This window comes from Salvelinus fontinalis, chromosome 9, assembly GCF_029448725.1.
Source record: "Salvelinus fontinalis isolate EN_2023a chromosome 9, ASM2944872v1, whole genome shotgun sequence".
NCBI classification, from domain to species: Eukaryota; Metazoa; Chordata; class Actinopteri; order Salmoniformes; family Salmonidae; genus Salvelinus; species Salvelinus fontinalis.
This window is the reverse complement of record NC_074673.1, coordinates 16,002,800-16,025,222: the sequence shown is the minus strand read 5'-3', so window position 1 is coordinate 16,025,222 and position 22,423 is coordinate 16,002,800. Positions and strand designations below refer to the sequence as shown.

Here is a 22,423-nt window from a genome sequence, read left to right as displayed (position 1 = left end):
TCGCTGATGTTTTCTGACAGTTTGTGCAGACATTCTTCAGTTGTTTCATCAACAGCACAGTTCATCAGCCCGGGTGGCTGGTCTCAGACAATCCCTCAGGTGAATAAGCCGGATTAGGTGGTCCTGGGCTGGCGTGGTTACACATGGTCTACGGTTGGGATGCACTGCCAAATTGTCTAAAACGACGTTGGAGGCTATTTACGGTAGAGAAATTAACATCCAATTATCTAGCAACAGCTCTGGTGGACATTCCTGCAGTCAGCATGCCAATTGCACCTTCCCTCAAAACTTGAGACATTGCAAAGGAGAAACGCTCCCTAACAGGGATGTAAACAATTTGACTGTCCTTCCTGTGTTAAATGGTAATGATTTCGCTTTGCTTATTTGAGCTGTTCTTGCCATAATATGGACTTGTTCTTTTACCAAATAGGGCTATCTGTATACCACCCCAACCTTGTCATAACACCATTGTCTCAAACGTATTAAGAAGGAAAGAAATTCCACAAATGAACTTTTAACAAGGTACACCTGTTAGTTGAAATTCATTCCAGGTGACTACCTCATGAAGCTGGTTGAGAGAATGCCTAAAGTGTGCAAAGCGGTCAAGGAAAAGGGTGGCTACTTTGGAGAATCTCAAATATATTTTGATTTGTTTAACACTTTTTGGTTGCTACATGAGTCCATGTGTTATGTCATAGTTTTGATGTATTCACTTATTCTACAATGTAGAAAATAGTAAGAAGGAAAAACCCTTGACTGGAGTAGGTGTCCTAACATTTGACTGGTAATGTATATTCCAGCCCTGATCATACTGGAAACTGAAATTGGGTAGAAGTTTCAATTAGCACCAGAATATGTGACCATTCCCAATGTGTTCTATGACGTGCATGTTTGTGTGCAATACAACTGTTAAACCAGATTAACCTACATACAGAGTCAACAGAATGTTGTCTTTCTACCTCAAGCATCACTGTCTGAGTCACAACTAAAGAACAGACAGAGGATTCAACATCAAACAGGACATCAGATGCGTGTATAATGCCGCCATCTAGTGTGAGATTACAAATATCACTGGCCTGTAATATCAGTAGTAATAGCTGGAAAGTAAATACAAGAAAAATGTTTATTTATTCAAATTACATCATGAGTGCTTTGCTTGGTTAGTTGATGTGATTGAGAACACATCTGTCGGCACCATTTTCATCTGGTTAGGCCATTGTCTGTCTAACAATGCCAGACCGATACTAGAGTCCAGTCAGAAGTTTTCAGAAAACACACAACCATGTCTCATCTTAAGGCATTAGTCCTCTTCACTGTATCTGGTGGTCACCTAGTTCACACACAGGGATCCGCGTCTGAAACAAAGTTAGTAAAACCCATATACATTTTTTATACATTTCAATATGGCTCCCGAGTGGCACAGCGGTCTAAGGCACTGCGTCTAAGTACAAGAGGCAGTTCCTGGTTCCATTCCAGGCTGTATCACATCCAGGCGTGATTGGGAGTCCCATAGGGCGGCGCACAATTGGCCCAGTGTCGTCTGGGTTTGGCCGGGGTAGGCCGTCATTGTAAATAAGAATTTGTTCTTAACTGACTTGCCTAGTTTGATATAACACGTCACGTAAATACGTTTGCTGAAATTCATGGAATGCCTTACAATATTAAATAGTAAAATGGATGGCTATGACATTAGTCAAAGTTGTTCCTAATTTGGCTTCTGAAATTTCTCCATTGATCAATATGTAAAGAGTAATGTTTTTGGGTCATCAAGCCAAAACTTTGGCAGTGATAATTTGATCTGTCATTGTGAGTAAAAATAAAAAATAAAAATTCACCAAATTTTAACATGGTCAAAAATAGCACGTTCAACTTCATAAAACATTTTCTCCCCATCTCAAGTTGTAAAACAAACTAAATTAAGTGCCTCCAGCTTAATTAAATAATGAAACAAAAATGCCTGAGATCAGGCACTAGGCTGTTTTTATTATTATTTTACATTTAAATCGATATATTTTAAACTTTTTGTATTTTATCCCCCTTTTTCAATCTTCTCTCATCACTGCAAATCCCTAAAGCGCTCGGGAGAGGCAAAAATGGAGTCATGCGTCCTCCAAAACATGACCCCCCTAATCACGCTCCTAAACAAGGTAGCCAGCCGCACCAATGTGTCGGAGAAAACACTGTTCAACTGGCGGGCACCCGGCCCGCCACGAGGAGTTTCTAGGGCGCGATGAGCTAAGTAAAGCGCCCCGGCCAAACTCTCCCCTAACCCGGACGACGCTGGGCAAATTGTGTGACACAGCCCGGGAATGAACCCAGGTCTGTAGTAACACCTTAGACCGCTGCACCACTCAGGAGGCCACTATCCATTTAAACAACTATACAGTACCAGTCAAAAGTTTGGACACACCTACTCATTCAAGGGTTTTTCTTTATTTTTACTATTTTCTTCATTGTAGAATAAAAGAAGATAGCAAAACCATTAAATTAACAGATATGGAATCATGTAGTAATAAGACAAAAAGTGTTAAACAAACCGATACGTTTTATATTTGAGATTCTTCAAAGCAACCACCCTTTGCCTCGATGACAGCTTTGCAAACTTATGGATTGTGGATGCCAGGTCATCTGATACAGCTCTCCATCCTTCTTGGTCAAATAGCCCTGACACAGCCTGGAGGTGTGTGTTGGGTCATTGTCCGGTTGTAAAACAAATGATAGTGGGACTAAGCTCAAACCAGGTGGGATGGCGTGTCGCTGCAGAATGCTGGGGTAGCCATGCTGGTTAAGTGTGTCTTGAATTCTAAATAAATCACTGACAGTGTCACCAGCAAAGCACCCCCACACCTTCATGCTTCACAGTGGGAACCACACATGCGGAGATCATCCTTTCACCTACTCAGTGTCTCACAAAGACACAGCGGTTGGAACCAAAAATCTCAAATTTGGGACTCAGACGAAAGGACATATTTCCACCGGTTTAATGTCCATTGCTTGCGTTTCTTGGCCCAAGCAAGTCGCTTCTTTTTGGTCCTTTAGTAGTGGTCTCTTCGCAGGAATTTGACCATGGAAGGCCTGATTTACGCAGTTTCCTCTGAACAGCTGATGTTGAGATGTGTCTGTTACTTGAACTCTGAAGCATTTATTTTGGCTGCAATCTGAGGTGCAGTTAACTCTAATGAACTTATCCTCTGCAGCAGACGTAACTCTGGGTCTTCCTTTCCTGTGGCGGTCCTCATGAGAGCCAGTTTCTTCATAGTGCTTTCAAAGTTCTTTGAAATGTTCCACATTGACTGACCTTCATGTCTTAAAGTACATGGCACACCTGTTAATTGAAATGCATTCCAGGTGACTATGTCATGAAGCTGGTTGAGAGAATGCCTAGAGTGTGCAAAGCTGTCATCAAAGCAAAGGGTGGCTACTTGAAGAATCTCAAATCTATTTTGATTTGTTTAACACTTTTTTGGTTACTACATGATTCCATGTGTTATTTCATAGTGTTGATGTATTCACTATTCTACAATGGAGAAAACAGTAAAAATAAGAGAAAACCCCTGGAATGTCACCGAAGGTGGCACCCCTTCCCGTTCGGGTGGTGCTCGGCGGTCGTCGTCACCGGTCTACTAGCTGCTACCGATCCCTTTTTCCCCTTTTCGTTTTGTTGGGTCTAATTGGTTTCACCTGTTCCTTGTTTGGGTTTTGGGTTGGGGTTATTTAAGTTCAGTTAGCCCGCCTGTGTTCGTGCGGGATTGTTTGCTGTTTTTTGGTCAAGGAGTGTTCCTGTTTTTTTGGATTGTCCGCTGTACAGCGTATGTGCCTGTGTAGTACATTATTGGAGTGTTGTACTCCTGTGTTCGGCGTCACCCTCTTTGTGCGTGGTGATTGAACGGAAATAAAGAGTTTTCCAAATCCTCTGCGCCTGACTCCACACCCATCACTCTACGCACCGTTACATGGAATGAGTAGATGTGTCAACTTTTGACTGGTACTGTATAACTACATGTGAAAATTTCAAAATATTTTTAAATGCATTAAAATAAATTTTTCTGATGCATTTAACATTTTGTGATGTTTTACATAAGATGTTGGAATGTATTTTAAATGTATAACATGTATCCTAAATAATGTAGCGGTAAAAATATATTGCAATTGTTTTTCTTTTTTTGTAATGGGAAAAGCTGACAGACCCATATGCAACAATCACAGGTGTTTTATGAGGATTAGAAATGCTCTTACCCATGGGGTTGGCAGTGGAGCCCGCCAGCACAGAGGCAGTATTCCCTCGGACCCTCCACGTCCCAGGACAGCATGTCCATCAGCAAATTAGGGTGGCTGTTGCATGCTTCACCCTTATCCGGCCTGGGCTGGCACACTGGGAAGAGCAGCTCTGCAACCACCATGAGAAGGACAGAGAGAGAGGTGGGGAAGAAGAGGAGATGAGGATTGTAAGAGGGGGACAAGGGGTGAAGAAAGCATATTAGAAGGGGAATGCATGAACCTCATAGGAAAGAATTAAGTGGGTACAGGCTGGGCTCTAATTTGCAACAGTATTGGTCACATATGCTCCTAAATATTTAGCTGTGCCGTGCAGTGCACCTGGAATGCTGATTTGGTAGCCTAGAAAAATATTCATCCAGATATATTAAATGACAATGTGTCATTGGGAGCAAGCAAAGTTGTTACATTTGTGTTTGTCTGATACAAATAAGCGACATAAGAGGCTGCTTAGGGTCCCGTGGCCACTAGGGAACCCCCCCCAAAAAAATTATGGTAGTGCATCAGCAGTTTTACTTGTGCTATGTCAGTCACTCAATTAGCCCATGTCAGCTAACATGTTTAGATTGCTAGGTCTAGCCAGCTATCTAAACATGTTAGCTGACATGGGATAATTAAAGACCAGGAACCCAGGGCACTTGCACAGGTGCTCTGACCTGCAGGGGGCCCCCATTGAGTTTGTTAGTCACCCAGATATATGAACATGGCATCAAGTCAATGCAAAAGGTGTGGAACTGCAGGAAAATGTATTTTCTCCACCGCCAGGACAACTCATCACAAGAAAAATAAAATAATTGTCACACAATTGCTAAGGGGGAGACGAGGGTGGCTTTGATCCTGTGTTTAAGCAGACACATTTTATTTTAAATCATGAATTTGCGTACACATTTGGTAATTTAAATCAACCATATCGTCCCCTATCCTCCAGGCCGGCTCGGTCCTCCCCTCCCGCTCCGTGGCTCGACGACTCATTGCGAGCTCACAGAACAGGGCTCCGGGCAGCCGAGCGGAAATGGAGGAAAACTCGCCTCCCTGCGGACCTGGCATCCTTTCACTCCCTCCTCTCTACATTTTCCTCTCCTGTCTCTGCTGCTAAAGCCACTTTCTACCACTCTAAATTCCAAGCATCTGCCTCTAACCCTAGGAAGCTCTTTGCCACCTTCTCCTCCCTCCTGAATCCTCCTCCCCCTCCCCCCCCTCCTCCCTCTCTGCAGACGACTTCGTCAACCATTTCGAAAAGAAGGTCGACGACATCCGATCCTCGTTTGCTAAGTCAAACGACACCGCTGGTTCTGCTCACTGCTCTACCCTGTGCTCTGACCTCTTTCTCCCCTCTCTCTCCAGATGAAATCTCGCGTCTTGTGACGGCCGGCCGCCCAACAACCTGCCCGCTTGACCCTATCCCCTCCTCTCTTCTCCAGACCATTTCCGGAGACCTTCTCCCTTACCTCACCTCGCTCATCAACTCATCCTTGACCGCTGGCTACGTCCCTTCCGTCTTCAAGAGAGCGAGAGTTGCACCCCTTCTGAAAAAACCTACACTCGATCCCTCCGATGTCAACAACTACAGACCAGTATCCCTTCTTTCTTTTCTCTCCAAAACTCTTGAACGTGCCGTCCTTGGCCAGCTCTCCTGCTATCTCTCTCAGAATGACCTTCTTGATCCAAATCAGTCAGGTTTCAAGACTAGTCACTCAACTGAGACTGCTCTTCTCTGTATCACGGAGGCGCTCCGCACTGCTAAAGCTAACTCTCTCTCCTCTGCTCTCATCCTTCTAGACCTATCGGCTGCCTTCGATACTGTGAACCATCAGATCCTCCTCTCCACCCTCTCCGAGTTGGGCATCTCCGGCGCGGCCCACGCTTGGATTGCGTCCTACCTGACAGGTCGCTCCTACCAGGTGGCGTGGCGAGAATCTGTCTCCTCACCACGCGCTCTCACCACTGGTGTCCCCCAGGGCTCTGTTCTAGGCCCTCTCCTATTCTCGCTATACACCAAGTCACTTGGCTCTGTCATAACCTCACATGGTCTCTCCTATCATTGCTATGCAGACGACACACAATTAATCTTCTCCTTTCCCCCTTCTGATGACCAGGTGGCGAATCGCATCTCTGCATGTCTGGCAGACATATCAGTGTGGATGACGGATCACCACCTCAAGCTGAACCTCGGCAAGACAGAGCTGCTCTTCCTCCCGGGGAAGGAAGTTACCCATAAATGATTTGATACTGATATAAAAACAGCTGCATTGGGCCTTTAAACTTTCTTACCCACCTGTCACGATCGCGTTGACATGAACGAGAGGACCAAGGCGCAACATAACTTGAATACATCTTCTTTTATTTCACAACGACGAAGATGAACACGTAACACTTATACCAACTAACAAAACAAACAATCGTGAAATCTAAAACGCAAGTGCACACACAAACTACTTACGTTTCGACATACATATACACAAACAATGACCCACAAACAGCTAAAGCCTATGGCAGCCTTAAATATGGCTCCCAATTAGAGACAACCGAAATCAGCTGTCTCTAATTGAGAACCCATTCCGGCCACCATAGACTTTCCTAGAACTACACCCAACATAGACACAGCTAGACACATACACTTAACACAAAACCATAAACTACAACAAACACCCCCTCTACCATATAATACCCCAAAATACACACATGCCCCATGTCACACCCTGACCTAACTAAAATAATAAATCAAACAAATAATACTAAGGCCAGGGCGTGATACCATCAGAGCCCAAAATACAAGCTTGTTTTACTCCACTATTTGTAAACAATGTCATTGTACACAACACTGTATAGCCTCAAAGCATGGACAAAACTATAATTTCTCATGGATGGTCAGTCCTTGCATCCATAGCTCTGTCTATACATTTGAGTGGTTACTTTTCCCCAGCCACATCTGTCAGCGCTGTACCAAAACAAGGGTGAGGTGGCCACTATCACCATAAAGTTAAACTGTTACACTTACTCATTCCAGGGTTTTTGCCATTTATTTTTACTATTTTCTACATTGTAGAAATAATAGTGAAGACAAACTATGAAATAACTAATATGGAATCATGTAGTAACCTTTTTTAAAGGTTCATTGGACCTTTAAAAAAAAAAAGTAGGATTAATATATTGTGGCCTTTCTTTCTGCTACTCCTATAGTTTGGACTACTAACTTTTTAAAGATGGGAGCACCAGTGATACCAATGAAAGGTTCATTTAGAATCATGGGTACAGGAGAGAGAGAGAAAAAAAAAAAAAGAGGACCAGTAAGTAACAACATACTTTCACACAAACAATACCTTGAACAGTTAATTCAATAGATAGGTTTTTGGGCACTGAATGTGTGTTTGACCATATACCTTTGAGAATGGCACAGCAGTGTTTTGGCTTACAGTCACTCTGGTACTGACAGATGCAGCCTGCATTGCCCTTGGTGGCATTCTTAGTGCACTGTCCCCACACACACATCTGGTCTGAACAACACTCTTCATCCTTTGTGCAGGTCTTAAAAAAAAAAAAACACATTAGTAATAGTCATTTTTTGTGATTGGAACAAGCTGTAATCAGAGACATAATCTAGACCAGGGATGGCCCGCAGACCAAATGAGTGTATTGATGTGGGTATGCAGACCCACAAGCCACTGCAGACCCTCATGAGTAGTTCTGATTTTTTTGTGGCCCCCACCCCCATCAAAGATGCCCATCCCTGATCTAGAACTTCACAAGATCTGGAGTATCAGAAGTACACAACTAACTTGGGTTCATTGCATTTGTTTACATCCCTTTCATTTCCATTTCTCAATTTAAGGCTGAATTTTGACTCAGGATTGGGATGAAAATAAGATGTTAATCCCCAAAAAAGAGACTCACCATATCAACATCTCTGCAGGGGAGGCACTTGGAGCTTACTATCTCATATAGGCAGTAACTGTTCTTACCACAATCTTCATCAAGCATACATTCCTGGTAAGAGAAATCACATTCAGACAGGACCAACCAGCATCCACACAACACACCATCCAACCCCCCTCCCACACAGGTACACCCATATTCCCTGTTTTATTAGCCTGTCCAATTTCCGCAACGTTTGTTTTCACACAAATGCTTTGCTCATTAAGGGATGTGCATAGACCTTTACAATGAGTACAGATGGATTGATGGCTAAAAATCAGGAAATTCCAGTTAAATGGTGTTCTTGTTACAGACTGAACAACTGACCTGAACACTGGCCCTCCATCGGCCTGAGGAAACGGCTTCTGCCAAAATCAGTCATCTAAACCTCGTGATTAACTTTATCTCTTCATGCTATGTGGAGTCGGGGAAACTCAGCAGGCTTACAAAAACAACATACTTTGTCAGAGAGCTCCCAAGAGCACTTGGCTACGGAGATTGGAGACCTGACGGGTCTGTGGATATGCCTAACACGGTCTTCTCCCACACCTAGCAACATGAGAATACAGCATTTCACTACACAAACAGTGCCCGATTCACTTGCCATGAATAAACCTGAACCATTTATTGTTTCAAAACATTGGCTGTGTGTGGTGTGCTCCATCATTACATAATTATTTCCATTGTGGGAAGTCAAGATGTGAGCATACACAGTGTATTATGTGTTTTTGTTTCAATCTCTTTTACACTCCATTGAACCACAAAGACATGTACTGTATCAAATAACAGGCAGGATCAAACACAGCTCCATGGCAGCCTGGACTAGTCTAGACAGATGCGGGTTGTGTCACTAACAGCAGTCTGGCAACCATCAACAGTAAGAATTTCCTTCACTGCGTACCACTCAAATCCATCTCAGCCAACCCCGTAGCTCACATGAAGTAACAATACATATATAGGATATAGCTTCTTGCTTTATTGTGTGTTTTTGTTCTACCTTCTGTAATTTTTTTGTGATGATTACTGCATTGTTGAGTTTGCAATGAAGGCATTTCACTGTACTTGTGCACGTGACATTAAAACATAAGAATATCTCTGCAAAAGCTTCAGTAGAAAAAAGGCTTCCCAGTTCGCCAGACAGGATAACTGATTGTTGGGGGACTGGAGGAGACACTGGGGAAGACATGCTGCTCACCAACACTAATAGCCTGTAATTCTGTTGATGAAGCACAGCTGTTTAGGCATCATACTGTGCATAGAACTGCTCTTCATTTTTCCCAAAGCAGAACATTTTCCCCCCACTAAATATTTAACCAAACATATCTCTGTGGAGCAGCCCACACAGCAGCAAAATTAAGTAGACACAAGTTTCTAAAAAGTAAAATGACCCAAGTGCAAGTCATTTGAGGTTTCCAGCAGGCTGTTTCCATGCATTTTTTTCCTGTCTATTAATTCAACCACATTCTGTTATGATGCCAAGAAAGGAAAAAGATCAAAACACTGCCATAAAATCTCCAATGGTGAAACAGCCTGTGGAATAATGGCTTAATATTGGTGTTCATGTTTTTAAAAAGTATATGGCCACCTCTTTAAAATACACTATGATCTCATTTATTTTAAAAGAAAGACAATCTATTCACAACATTGAAAAGAGTTCTGTCTTTTTAGGTTTCCTGCAGTAGCTGAGAAATGACTTGGAAAAGAACACTGGTTTGAAACTGTGGCAACAGGATACATGGTTTCAGTCTCAAAACAAAAATGACTGTACCCAGTTCCCTCCTTCCTTGCATAATGAGCTGTTAGATGAGGAAAAGGTTAACAAAAGACAAGAGCAGAGGAAAATAGGCAATAGTAGAACAGCTGGGTTTAAGTTAATCAACAGGCTTTCCCATTTGTTTTAGAGGAATAGCAATTAACTTAATTGTCTTGATGCTCCACCTTAATAAACTTACTTAGGTATATCACATAGTATCCAAACAATGCATATCATCAGGTTTGGGATCAATTGCACTTAAATTCCAGCATATTCAGGAGATAAAACTTTGACCTAAAAATTCCCAGAGAAAATATTGAAACATCTAAGGTTTTAATTAGCATACACTTCCTCTAGCGTGGGGACGAGGTTATGGAGTGTGAGACAGAGAGATCACATCTGTGTAGTCATCATGTGACTGACTCGGTTTCTTCAAAGGTCATACCCTGCTATGGTCTCCATTCCATCTGGCTATTATTCAACATATACAAACATCCTTGTCTGAATACAATAACTGTCATTGGATTGTTCTGATGATCAGTACCCAGCTGTTTGGAAGCTGAAACACCTCTTACCTCAAATTGGTTTGCATTAAACTCCCTGCAATCCTTTTTTCAGCACCTAACAAATCAAAAAAGATATAATACAAACTCACATGTTCAACTTCGTTCCATTGGCCATTGATCTCGATATGGGTCTGGAAGTGAGTTCCCCCTGTTCTGTTGTCCGTTTCCTAGAAGAGAAACCGGATACTTTCCTTGTCAGAAAACCTAAAAATGTAATGCCAAACTAACCAACCATTGTTGTCTGATCTCCCTCTAGAATATAAAACATCCAGATAAAATGTACATGTTGATGACTTGTGACATGCATCCACACATGATCTTGCATCATTACCTCACCCTGTTTGTAGTGCACCTACCTTGTCAATTCTCTCCGCGTTGTAAACAGTGTGGTTCCTGTTGTCCCTATATGTACTGGTCTCATTGTGGTAGTTCGGAAGCAAATCCTGTATATTAAGCAATGATTTGGCACTCTCATTGACCATCTATGAGAAAAAGTGATAAACATTAAAATTGTGAGCACATCTTGTTTGTTCCAGTTTTTTTCTCTGGTTCTATGATAGACCATGCATATGCAACATACAATTTAAATCCTTTCATTTATTAAATAGCACTTAAAGTACAATACAGACATACAGTACATTAATATTTACCAACAACTGGGGGGGGCGGGGGGCGTAGACTACAAGGAAAGCAGGCTACAGGCTATTAAATCAGGTATTTAAAAAAAAATACAGCCTGGCTCTACCCATGGCCACAAAGTCAAAAGTTTCCCTGTAATTAAACACGTATTGTAAATAGTCTGCTATTAAAAATAATTAAAAGGGTAGTCTATTGAATTCTAGTGTATTATTACATATAGTAGAATGGAACGTTTACCTGCTCCACAGCTTCCTCCAGTACGTGCTGCGTGTCCTCCATCAACATCTCCACCTCTCGGAAAATGTCTTTTAGAGTCGCGTGACCTCCATTCAAATGGTCCTCGAAACTAACACCAGTTATCGGGATGTCCGGGATGGTCTTCGGGCTCGAGATTCCATTCCCTAAACACAAACAAAAAGTAAGCGCTGCAACCTGCATCATCCTCGTGGTGGGACCAGACATACTTGTACCAACAGCATGCAAGGACGCTGACGCACACAAAGCACAGCTGTTTTATTTGGAAACTCAGAAGGGAAAAAAGAAACCGGAAAAAGAATCATGGTATTTTTAACGGGATCTATGGTAAGTATAAAGCCAAACTATTGGGATCCAGAATGTATTATCTAAATGGTTATTGGGATTCTGATTCTATTTTTGCTGCTGCTTCTATTGATGGTGATGATAATTAAAAATGTCCCTTAATTTTCTTACCTTAAGTATATTGTCTTTGGATGTTACATTTTTTAACACTAGAATTCACCTATTATTTTGTTCACACTATCACCATACATTCATTATAGGCCCTAGGACTACTATTATGGATTTATATGCTTAAAACGCAATAGCATATCACTGGCTAAGTAAAAATACATTTTGGAAGCAGCACATTTCTCATATTTTTTTAAACTTTCTTTATGTAGCGTGAAATGCAGAGAGCGTGAAGTTGACAGAGTTGTCTATGCTGTGCCGGTAGCGTGACCATATATAGACAGTATATATGGCGGATTTGCAATAGCACTGTGTGTCCTGTAGATGGGTATGTAGGTCTAATCATTTTTTCAGACGCATGTAGTCAAGGGACATACGATCAGTATGATTCCGTGGGAAAATTCAACGAAAACAACACTTTTTTACACAATCAAATGATCTTTGATAGTTATTTGATTATTTATTTTTACAATATGTTTCCATATTTCAAATGTATGGGATCCATAACTCACTTGTAGGTACTCACAGAGGCCCCTAGGCCAATTGGCCCCCTCTTGAAATGTGCTTATCATACATAGCTCATTGATCATATCTAGATTCACTTTGCTGTGTGGCTGCTTTGTCAAACAGAAGCTTTAATATGTTACTCCTCGAACACACTGACAGTGTCATTGCATTTTGGTACACCAGAAGTCCATTAATTTCCAATGGAACGCTACATTTACCTTGCACCATTGTGTTGCAGAGGCAGTTGCAGTGAGTTCTCTGTGGGGCATGTGTTGGATTTATCGAACGTATGCATCAAACTGAATGCGTAAACTGCTTGACAGAAATGGTAGCATAAGATGAATGTTAAACTTTTGTTGCACACATATCCAGATGATGCTGCATACCATTTTGTGCAATGACGTGCAGTGACGATTTTGTGCAATGACGATCAAGGCATTTACAAAATAGCCTCCAACACTCTACTCAGCAAACTGGATGTAGTCTATCACAGTGCCATCCGTTTTGTCACCAAAGCCCCATATACTACCCACCACTGCGACCTGTCGCCAAACCCACTGGCTCCAGGTCATCTATAAGTCTTTGCTAGGTAAAGCCCCACCTTATTTCAGCTCACTGGTCACCATAGCAACACCCACCCGTAGCATGCGCTCCAGCAGGTATATTGCACTGGTCATCCCCAAAGCCAACACTTCCTTTGGCCTCCTTTCCTTCCAATTCTCTGCTGCCAATGACTGGAACGAATTGCAAAAATCTCTGAAGCTGGAGTCTTATATCTCCCTCACTAACTTTAAGCATCAGCTGTCTGAGCAGCTTATCGATCACTGCACCTGTACACAGCCAATCTGTAAATAGCACACCCGACTACCTCATACCCATTATATTACTTATCCTCTTGCTCTTTTGCACCCCAGAATCTCTACTTGCACATCATCATCTGCACATCTATCACTCCAATATTAATGCTACATTTTTATTATTTTTGTCTCTAGAGCCTATTTATTGCCTACTTCCCTACTCATCTACGTTAGCACACACTGTACATAGATTTTTCTATTTTTCTTTTCTTTTGTGTTATTGACTGTACGTTTGTTTATGTGTAACTCTGTTGTTTTTGTCGCACTGCTTTGCTTTATCTTGGCCAGGTCGCAGTTGTAAATGAGAAGTTGTTCTCAACTGGCCTACTTGGTTAAATAAAGGTGAAATAAAATAAATAGAAAAATTATTGTGTGAGAAGGAGAAGTTGATATGTCTCTGGAACTCAAGCCCTGCAAGTGGACAGCTGTCACTGGGCAATAAACCACCATGCAATGTGGAGGAGTGCCCAGCCCTCCTTGAGTGTGTGTTTGTGTTATGTCTTTCCTAATCTCTCGTGGGCAGACAACATAAACATAAATGGTACAGTAGATTTAAGCAATAAGGCCAGAGCGGGTGTGGTATATGGCCAATATACCACGGCTAAGGACTGTTCATATGCACGACAGGGCTGTGTCCAACGCAGAGTGCAATATACCACAAACCCTGAGGTACGTTATTACTATTATAAACTGGTTACCAATGTAATTAGAGCAGTAAAAATAAATATTTTGTTGTACCCGTGGTATACAGTTTGATATACCAAGGCTGACAGCCAATCAGTCTTCAGGGCTCGAACCACCCAGTTTATAACTGTCTTTATACTATGGACACTGAGCGCTAACTAGCAGTATAGTTCCGGTGCTTGGATTTTTCGTCCATGGTTATTTGGACAAATCATGATTTCACAGGTGTATACATAGCCGCGGGAAGTAGGAGTGGTGAGGGTGCTGCAGCACCCCATGAAAAATCTGAATTTAAAAAATATATTTATAACAACAACAAAACATTCTGAATAGTAGTGCACTGGGCATTTTCTAGTATTAGTGTACCAATATAGACCGATATACTGTAGATATATGTAGCACAAGCAAAACAAATGTATGCATCTTTGCTTTGACAAAAAAAGTTAGTTATACTGTATAATTAAGTATCTTGCAGGATTAAATATTTGGAATAGTAAGAGTTGTTGCCCTGTCCCTTTTCTCTGCAATTGTCATTCTAATGGAATGCAGAAAAAACAAAGCCCAGGCCTCAAACATTTACACTACCAATCAAAAGTTTGGACACAAGGGTTTTTCTTTATTTTACTATTTTCTACATTGTAGAATAATAGTGAAGACATCAAAATGAAGAAATAACACATAGGGAATAATGTACTGTAGTAACCAAAAAGGTGTTAAACAAATCAAAATATGTTTTATATTTTAGATTCTTCAAAGTAGCCAACCTTTGCACACTCTTGGCATTCTCTCAAACAGCTTCACATGGAATGCTTTTCCAACGGTCTTGAAGGAGTTCCCACATATGCTGAGCACTTGTTGGCTGCTTTTCCTTCACTCTGCGGTCCAACTCATCCCAAACCATCTCAATTGGGTTGAGGTCAGGTGATTGTGGAGGCCAGGTCATCTGATGCAGCACTCCATCACTCTCCTTCTTGGTGAAATAGCCCTTATACTGCCTAGAGATGTATTTTGGCTTATTGTCCTGTTGAAAAACAAATGATCGTCCAACTAAGCGCAAACCAGATGGGATGGCGTATCGCTGCAGAATGCTGTGGTAGCCATGCTTGTTAAGGGTGCCTTGAATTCTAAATAAATCACAGACACTATCACCAGCAAAGCACCTCCACACCATCACACCTCCTGTGGGAACTACACATGCAGAGATCATCATGTTGCGGTCCTCATGGGAGACAGTTTCATCATAGCGCTTGATGATTTTTGCGACTGCATTTGAAGAAACTTTCAAAGTTCTTGAAATTATCCGGATTGACTGACCTTCATGTCTTAAAGTAATGATGGACTGTCATTTCTCTTTGCTTATTTGAGCTGTTCTTGCCATAATATGGACTTTGTCTTTTAACAAATAGGGATCTCTTCTGTATACCACCCCAACCTTGTCACAACACAATTGACTCAAATGCATTAAGAAGAAAAGAAATTCCACAAATGAACTTTTAAGAAGGCACACCTGTTAATTGAAATGCATTCCAGGTGACTACCTCATGAAGCTGGTTGAGAGAATGCCAGGAGTGTGCAAAGCTGACATCAAGGCAAAGGTTGGCTACTTTGAAGAATCTCAAATATATTTAGATTTGTCTTTTGGTTACACTTTTTTGGTTACTACATGATTCCATATGTGTTATTTCATAGTTTTGATGTATTCACTATTATTCTACAATGTAGAAAATAGTAAGAAGAAAGAAAAACCCTTGAATGAGTAGGTGTTCAAACTTTTGAGTGGTACTGTATATTCCAGCCCTGATAATACTGAAAACTGAAATTGGGTAGAGGTTTCAATTAGCACCAGAATATGTGACCATTCCCAATGGCAATGTGTCCTATGACCACAGATTCTGATATTTCAGCCACACCCGTTGCTGACAGGTGTACAAAATTGAGCATACAGCCATGCAATCTCCATAGACAAACATTGGCAGTATAATGTTTTTTTGAGCTCAATGACATTCAGTGTGGCACTGTCATAGGATGCCACCTTTCCAACAAGTCAGTTCATCAAATTTCTGCCATGCTAGAGCTGTTCCGGTCAACTGTAAGTCCTGTTATTGCGAAATGGAAAGGTCAAGGAGCAACAGCAGCTCAGCTGCTAAGTGGTAGGCCACACAAGCTCACAGAACAGGACCGCTGAGGCGTGTAGCGCATAAAAATCATCTGTCCTCACTACCGAGTCCTAATCTGCCTCTGGATGCAACGTCAGCACAAAAACTGTTCATCTGGAGCTTCATGAAGTGGGTTTCCATGGCCGAGCAAACACACACAAGACTAAGATCACCATGCTTAATGCCAAGCGTCGGTTGGAGTGGTGTAAAGCTCGCCGCCATTGGACTCTGGAGCAGTGGAAACGTGTTCTCTGGAGTGATAAATCACGCTTCACCATCTGGCAGTCCGACGGACAAATCTTGATTTGACGGATACCAGGAGAATGCTACCTACTTCGATGCATAGTGCGAACTGTTAAGTTTTGTATGGAAGGAATAATGGTCTGGGGCTGTTTTTCGTGGTGTGCTAGCCACCTTAGTTCCAGTAAAGGGAAATCTTAACGCTACAGCATGCAATGACATCATAAACGATTCTATGATTCCAACTTTGTGGCAACAGTTTGGAGAAGGCCCTTTCCTGTTTCAGCATGACAATGCCCCCATGCACAAAGCGAGGTCCATACAGAAAGGGTTTGTCGATATCGGTTTGGAAGAACTTGACTGACCTGCACAGAGACCTTACCTCAACCGCATCGAACACCTTTGGGATGAATTGGACCGCTGATTGCGAGCTAGGCCTAATCGCTCAACATCATTGCCCAACCTCACTAATGTTCTTGTGGCTGAATAGAAGCAAGTGCCTGCAGAAATGTTCCAACATCTATTGGAAAGCCTTCCCAGAAGAGTAGAGGCTGTTTTAGCAGCAAAGGGGGATCAAATCCTTGTTAATGCCCAAGAGTTTGGAATGAGATGTTCAACATGGCAGTGTTGCCATTATTTATTTAAAAAAATCTTTACAATGCCAAAATATACATGGCTCCAACCCACATATCACACACTCACAAATTGAAATCATATGTGTTCATTCTACAATCAATTACTGAGCGGGAGACTCAAATATCGCATTCATTTGTATATAGGCCCACATGCAGTTGCTTCCTGTTTCAGTCATGTCTTTGGTCACATTCTTGTGGGGTGGGTCCTACAAAAACACCCTAATGATTAGTTGACAATAGAGCCTTCCACGATGCAGGCAGGATGAAGTTGGTGGAGAGCAACTGCAGAAACTTGCAGTTAAAACTTCATGACCTTTGGTCATATGATTTCTTTAAACATCATGCAGTCAGACATGTAGACGCAAGTTGGGAAAAAAATATGAATCCAACACACTTTATTAAAATTCATTAGTCACTGATTTTTAAATTTTAAAAAATGTAACCTTTATTTAACTAGGCAAGTCAGTAAATAACAAATTCTTATTTACAATGACGGCATAGCCTGGCCTAACCTGGACGACGCTGGGCCAATTGTGCGCCGCCCTATGGGACTCCCAATCACGTCCGGATGTGATACAGCCTGGACTTGACAAATGTGATCCGCTCGATTGCGCCCAATGGCTCCTTGTAGTTCACTGTTTGGTTGGAGCTGCCTTGGGCATCTGTTGGGGGTGTTCCCCTGCGCAGACGTTGCATGCATCAACCAATGGTTGCGTGCATGTCATCTACTGCGGTATCATTTAGACAAAAGTAAACATTTTCTAAACGCAATTGTTAAAATACTTAAACCGGTGTAAAAATTAAACAGTTTGTGTCCCTTGGCAATTCTATAGTCTATATAGGAAAACGTTGCTGACAGTTGGTCCCAGGATTCGTCTGTCAATAATACTGCGTTCAAAACCTAGTGGGAAGGTGATAATTACCAGTTGTGATGTCGTAAATACCAGTTGGAGGCATTCAGGCATTCGTTGAAAAACAAAGACTGGCTAATAGCCAACAAGCTGCATCAACGATAAACTAAACATGCAGCTATCACGATTGTAAACAAATTATAGTGTTAAAAAACATGTTAATACATAACCTTTTATAAATAGTGTTTTGTTGTTACATTTAACTTCCGAAATGCCGTTATTGAGATAATTTCAATAGTAGGTGACGTCAGAGGTCAGCATGTCAGGGAAGTCGTAGCTCAGTGATTATTGACGAGTGTCACACTAGTAATTATGATTTGGAAGGGCGGTCAAGTAGATTTTTCCCAGTCGTATGTAGGGCGTCATTGTAAATAAGAATTTGTTCTTAACTGACTTGCCTAGTTAAATACAGGTTAAATAAAAACTTTTTTTTTGTATTCGGTAAATACCACCTTCCCAGTTGGTGTAGAATGATGTATTCATTTACGCCTACGTTTCCCCAAGTACAGATTCCCATTGGACGCTATTACACTGAAGTACCGCCTTTTAAATATTGTTTGACATTATCAAATAGTCATTGGGCATTATCTACAGCTCCCATTTGAAGGCTACAACGTGAGTATATTTCGGTAGTCAACAGACTGAGCTAGAAGTTGGATACCTTGACGTTAATTGCTCGGTGGAATTTTGTAACGCCTGGAGGAAAGTGTATTCTGGATAAAGCAAGGCGTCTTTATTTGGACAGCTGTCATTTTAAAGTTAGTTTCAATTGACACACAGATGTAAGTGACTGACAGCCTCTCTCTCATTTGAGCGTGAATGTAGACTAACGTTACCTCTGTCCGAATAACTGGATTGTTATCTAAAATTCCGTTGTATTCTGGTGAGTTTTTAACACTAAACAATTTGCCTGTATATTCTATTCCATTTTAGCTCGTATTATTTAGGTTCAACGTGTGCCACTAAAATATTTATAAATTTCTTAGGAGATGCTATCGGGTTCTGAATACGGTATAATAGTGTTTGGTTACACCGTCCAAGTTGAAAACATCACGCTCCATATTTTACAACCGTGCACTGTTGGAAAGTCAAGTCTGTTAAATGGTACATATTTGATAATTTAACGATTCAAAAAGCCTGTTAGTCATCAATTTGCTCTGAAAAACGTATTCAACAGGCTGTAGTAACTAATGTACGCAATTATCCTTGTTTCAGAGCGTGAACAACTTGATCACTTTGGCTCTGTCTGATTTAAATACTAGTATATGATTGTTAGGGAAATGGTGACTGGATTGGTTTACCTCCCATCAACAGATCGGAGGTGAGTGGAGCAGGAGTCTCTGGTCCTGTGACCTGTCATAGAATTCAAATGGATTTAACGAACTACAACTAAACTCAGTCAGAAAGAAGTTAGTGACTTTGTCCATTTCAGGTCATTATGAGCCGTTTGTGTTCATTCATGTGAATGCACATTTTGCGAGGGTGTTCAATTTGGGGGAGGGTTCAGTTCAGCAATGTACAGGTAACTGCCAAAATAAACACCAACTTAGTGTCTTAATAGAGGTTGGGCCACCATGGGCCAAAACCGCTTCAATGCACCTTGGCATAGATTTTACAAGTGTCTGGAACTCTATTGGAGGGATGTGATGCCTTTCTTCCAAGCGAAACTCCATCATTTGATGTTTTGTTGATGTGGTGGAAAACGCTGTCTCGGGTGCCACTCCTGAATCTCCCATATATTTTCAATTGGGTTGAGATCTGGTGAATGAGACGGCCTTGGCATATCATTTACATAATTGATCATGCTCATCAACCCATTCATTGACCACTCGTGCCCTGTGGATGGAGGCATTGGCATCCTATGGGGTGTCGTGTCTTTGGCTATGCCGGATTAAGTGATATGACATGCTATTCTATAAAATCCTTTCTCTGTAATAAAAATGTCCTGATTGAGCTAATCATGTAAATGTAATTAACTAGAAAGTCGGGGCACCAATAAATAATATTTATCTTCCGAATAAACTCTTAAAGACCTAGTAATATTTTACATCAATAGCAGTCAATATTAATCGTCACCTTATTTCAGTCTCATCTGAAAGTTGCAAATTCTTGGTTATCTTCACGAACCCTGGCTAACAAGTTGAATCAGCAATACAAAATTAAGTTTATTTATTTACTAAATACCTAACTAATCACACAGAATTACATATACACAGAATGAACCATACCTTGATTACAAATTACGTCATAAAGGAAAACGTCCCTAGGGGAAGGAACATATGACAGAATGGTTACACAAAGAAAAGAAGCCTGGGTTTGAGTGAAAGAGCGGGAAGACTGAAGAACAAAGGGAGAAGCTGTGTCTCTATCGGGCCGTAGGCACCTACTCTATCGTAAATACAGAATCTTATGCATTCTAAATTACCGCCCATTTGGAAAAGGAAAATGCAATAAATATTTACTCTGAGCTGCGCTTCAATAGGTTGGTGGTAGATGGAAGGCCATGTTGCCCAACAGAGTACTTTGTCCTTTGGAGAGTGTCTCTGGTGGTGAACGGGATACGTTGTTGTGTGGTAGACAGGATGTCCTCTACTTGCCCACGTTTACAGCGGCCGCTGCTAACTCAACGGCTAGGAGGTATCACTTCTATAGCGAATAAGAGTTAAAAGTTCATACCATTCGCAACCAAAGCTCACGCTGAGGTTGGCTTCGTTCTGTAGTTATTATCTGAATCCTTCTGACATCGGACCGTCATCCTAATGTACGCGGAACAGTTGGTTACATTTTCGTTAAGGGCTTATATAGTGGAGGGGGAAGGGTGTGTTTCATAGTTTATAACTCGTGTCTCTTCACAGGGACTGGCCGCTGATTGAGCAGAGCCCTAACCTTATGAAAATCCAAATCTCTCATTTGGAAGATAAAATTACATTTAATCTTTTCACCAATAATTTTATATTTGAATTGCACAACAATTCCATGTGAATCTGATAACTATAATGTGTAGACTTTCCCAGATACAGTTTAGGTCGTCCTGTCATCAGTCATAATGTCTCAGATGACAAACGAACTGACCTCATATTCATTATGTACCAATGAATATTTTCAACTGGTTCTATTACCGAAATATGGTTCCTTTCCCTCCACTTGTTTGATGTTCCCAGACTCTCTATGTTTAACAAAGGCTATTCAAGAGTCCCTCTGTAGAGTCAAGAGAGAGGGAAGGGAGAAAGGTATTTATGGGTGGGGGGTCATAAACCTTACCCACAGGCCAACGTCATGACGGGGGGCATAGCCATGGTAGCCAAAATAATGGCCTGCCCAGCATTTTTGTACATGACCATAAGCCTGATCGGATGTTAAGCGCTTCATCAACTCAGGAACCACACCTGTGTGGAAGCACTTGCTTTCAATATACTTTGTATCCCTCATTTACGCAAGTGTTCCCATATTTTGTCAATTATCTGTATATTGCTCTTGTCAGAACTGAAAAGCCCCTTTCAAAACATGCTTTCTGTAAATGACCACTAGAAAAACAATTGGCACAAGGAGCTTAACTTCTTTGTGATAGGGGGCAGCATTTTCACTGTTGGATGAATTGAGTGCCCATAGTGAACTGCCTCCTACTCTGTCCCAGATGCTAATATTTGCATATTATTATTACTATTGGATATAAAACACTCTGAAGTTTCTAAAACTGTTTGAATGATGTCTGAGTTTAACAGAACTCATATGGCAGACAAAAACCTGAGAGAAAATCCAAACAGGAAGTGAGAATTCTGAGACGGGTAACGTTCAACTCATCGCCTATTCAGTTCCCTTTAAGATATGGATTTGTTTGCATTTCCTACGCCTTCCACTAGATGTCATCAGTCTGTAGAACGTGGATTGAAGCTTATGCTGTGTTGTGGGGCCGGATGAGAGGGGAATGAGTCAGTGGTCTGGCAGATTGCCAGTTCCTGGTCACGTGCTTTCCTCATGATATTGCCTTGCGTTCCATAACTTCTACAGACACGAAGGAATGCTCCGGTTGGAACGTTATTGGATATATATGATAACAACATCCTGAAGACTGATTCTCTACTTAGTTTGACCAGTTTATTCGACCTGTTATATAACTTTTTGAAGTTTTCGTCCGAGTTTGCCTGCATTTGCGCAAACGTTTGGACATGTGCACTAAACATGCTAGCAAAAGTAGCTACTTAGACATAAGTAATGGACATGATCGAACAAAACAACGATTTATTGTGGAACTAGGATTCCTGGGAGTGCATTCTGATGAAGATGATCAAAGGTAAGGGAATATTTATGATGTAATTTCGTATTTATGTTGACTCCAACATGGCGGAGAAATTGTTATTTTTGAGCGCTGTCTCAGATTATTGCATGGTGTGCTTTTTACGTAAAGTTTTTTTGAAATCTGACACAGCGGTTGCATTAAGAACAAGTGTACCTTTAATTATATGTAAAACATGTGTCTTTCATCAAAGTTTATGATGAGTATTTCTGTTATTTGACGTGGCTCTCTGCAATTTCTCCGGATATTGGAGGCATTTCTGAACATTGCTTCAATGTAAACCGAG

The 22,423-nt window shown here is 41.3% G+C and overlaps 2 protein-coding genes across 6 annotated transcripts in view; one reads left to right on the top strand and one right to left on the bottom strand.

Moving 5' to 3' along the window:
- Nucleotides 1–1,109: 1,109 nt before the first annotated feature.
- On the bottom strand, nt 1,110–11,674 carry dkk3b (dickkopf WNT signaling pathway inhibitor 3b). The gene is made up of 7 exons (XM_055933554.1): nt 11,383–11,674; nt 10,863–10,988; nt 10,596–10,673; nt 8,167–8,259; nt 7,656–7,800; nt 4,237–4,387; nt 1,110–1,355 (listed from the first exon to the last, which is right to left on the bottom strand). Exons 1-7 carry the CDS (start codon nt 11,605–11,607, stop codon nt 1,331–1,333), a joined length of 843 nt encoding a protein of 280 aa, XP_055789529.1. The 5' UTR covers nt 11,608–11,674; the 3' UTR covers nt 1,110–1,330.
- A 6,761-nt stretch (nt 11,675–18,435) lies between these two features.
- The window catches only part of mical2b (microtubule associated monooxygenase, calponin and LIM domain containing 2b), a 95,706-nt gene continuing 91,718 nt past the window's right edge, over nt 18,436–22,423 (top strand). For 2 of the 5 annotated variants that reach the window (XM_055933546.1, XM_055933547.1), the window contains exon 1: nt 18,436–18,625. The gene's annotated coding sequence lies outside the window, so the exon portion shown is untranslated. The remainder of the gene's footprint in view (nt 18,626–22,423) is intronic. The other 3 variants (XM_055933545.1, XM_055933544.1, XM_055933548.1) reach the window with 2 other exon arrangements.

What these genes read in the sequence shown, in the direction of transcription:
- dkk3b (XM_055933554.1), bottom strand. Translation starts at nt 11,607, where the DNA reads ATGTCTGGTCCCACCACGAGGATGATGCAGGTTGCAGCGCTTACTTTT. An exon ending in CTGCTGTGCCATTCTCAAAG is followed by an intron (nt 4,388 to 7,655) that starts GTATATGGTCAA and finishes TGGTGGTTGCAG; the next exon opens with AGCTGCTCTTCCCAGTGTGC. An exon ending in CTCCACTGCCAACCCCATGG is followed by an intron (nt 1,356 to 4,236) that starts GTAAGAGCATTT and finishes ACTTTGTTTCAG; the next exon opens with ACGCGGATCCCTGTGTGTGA.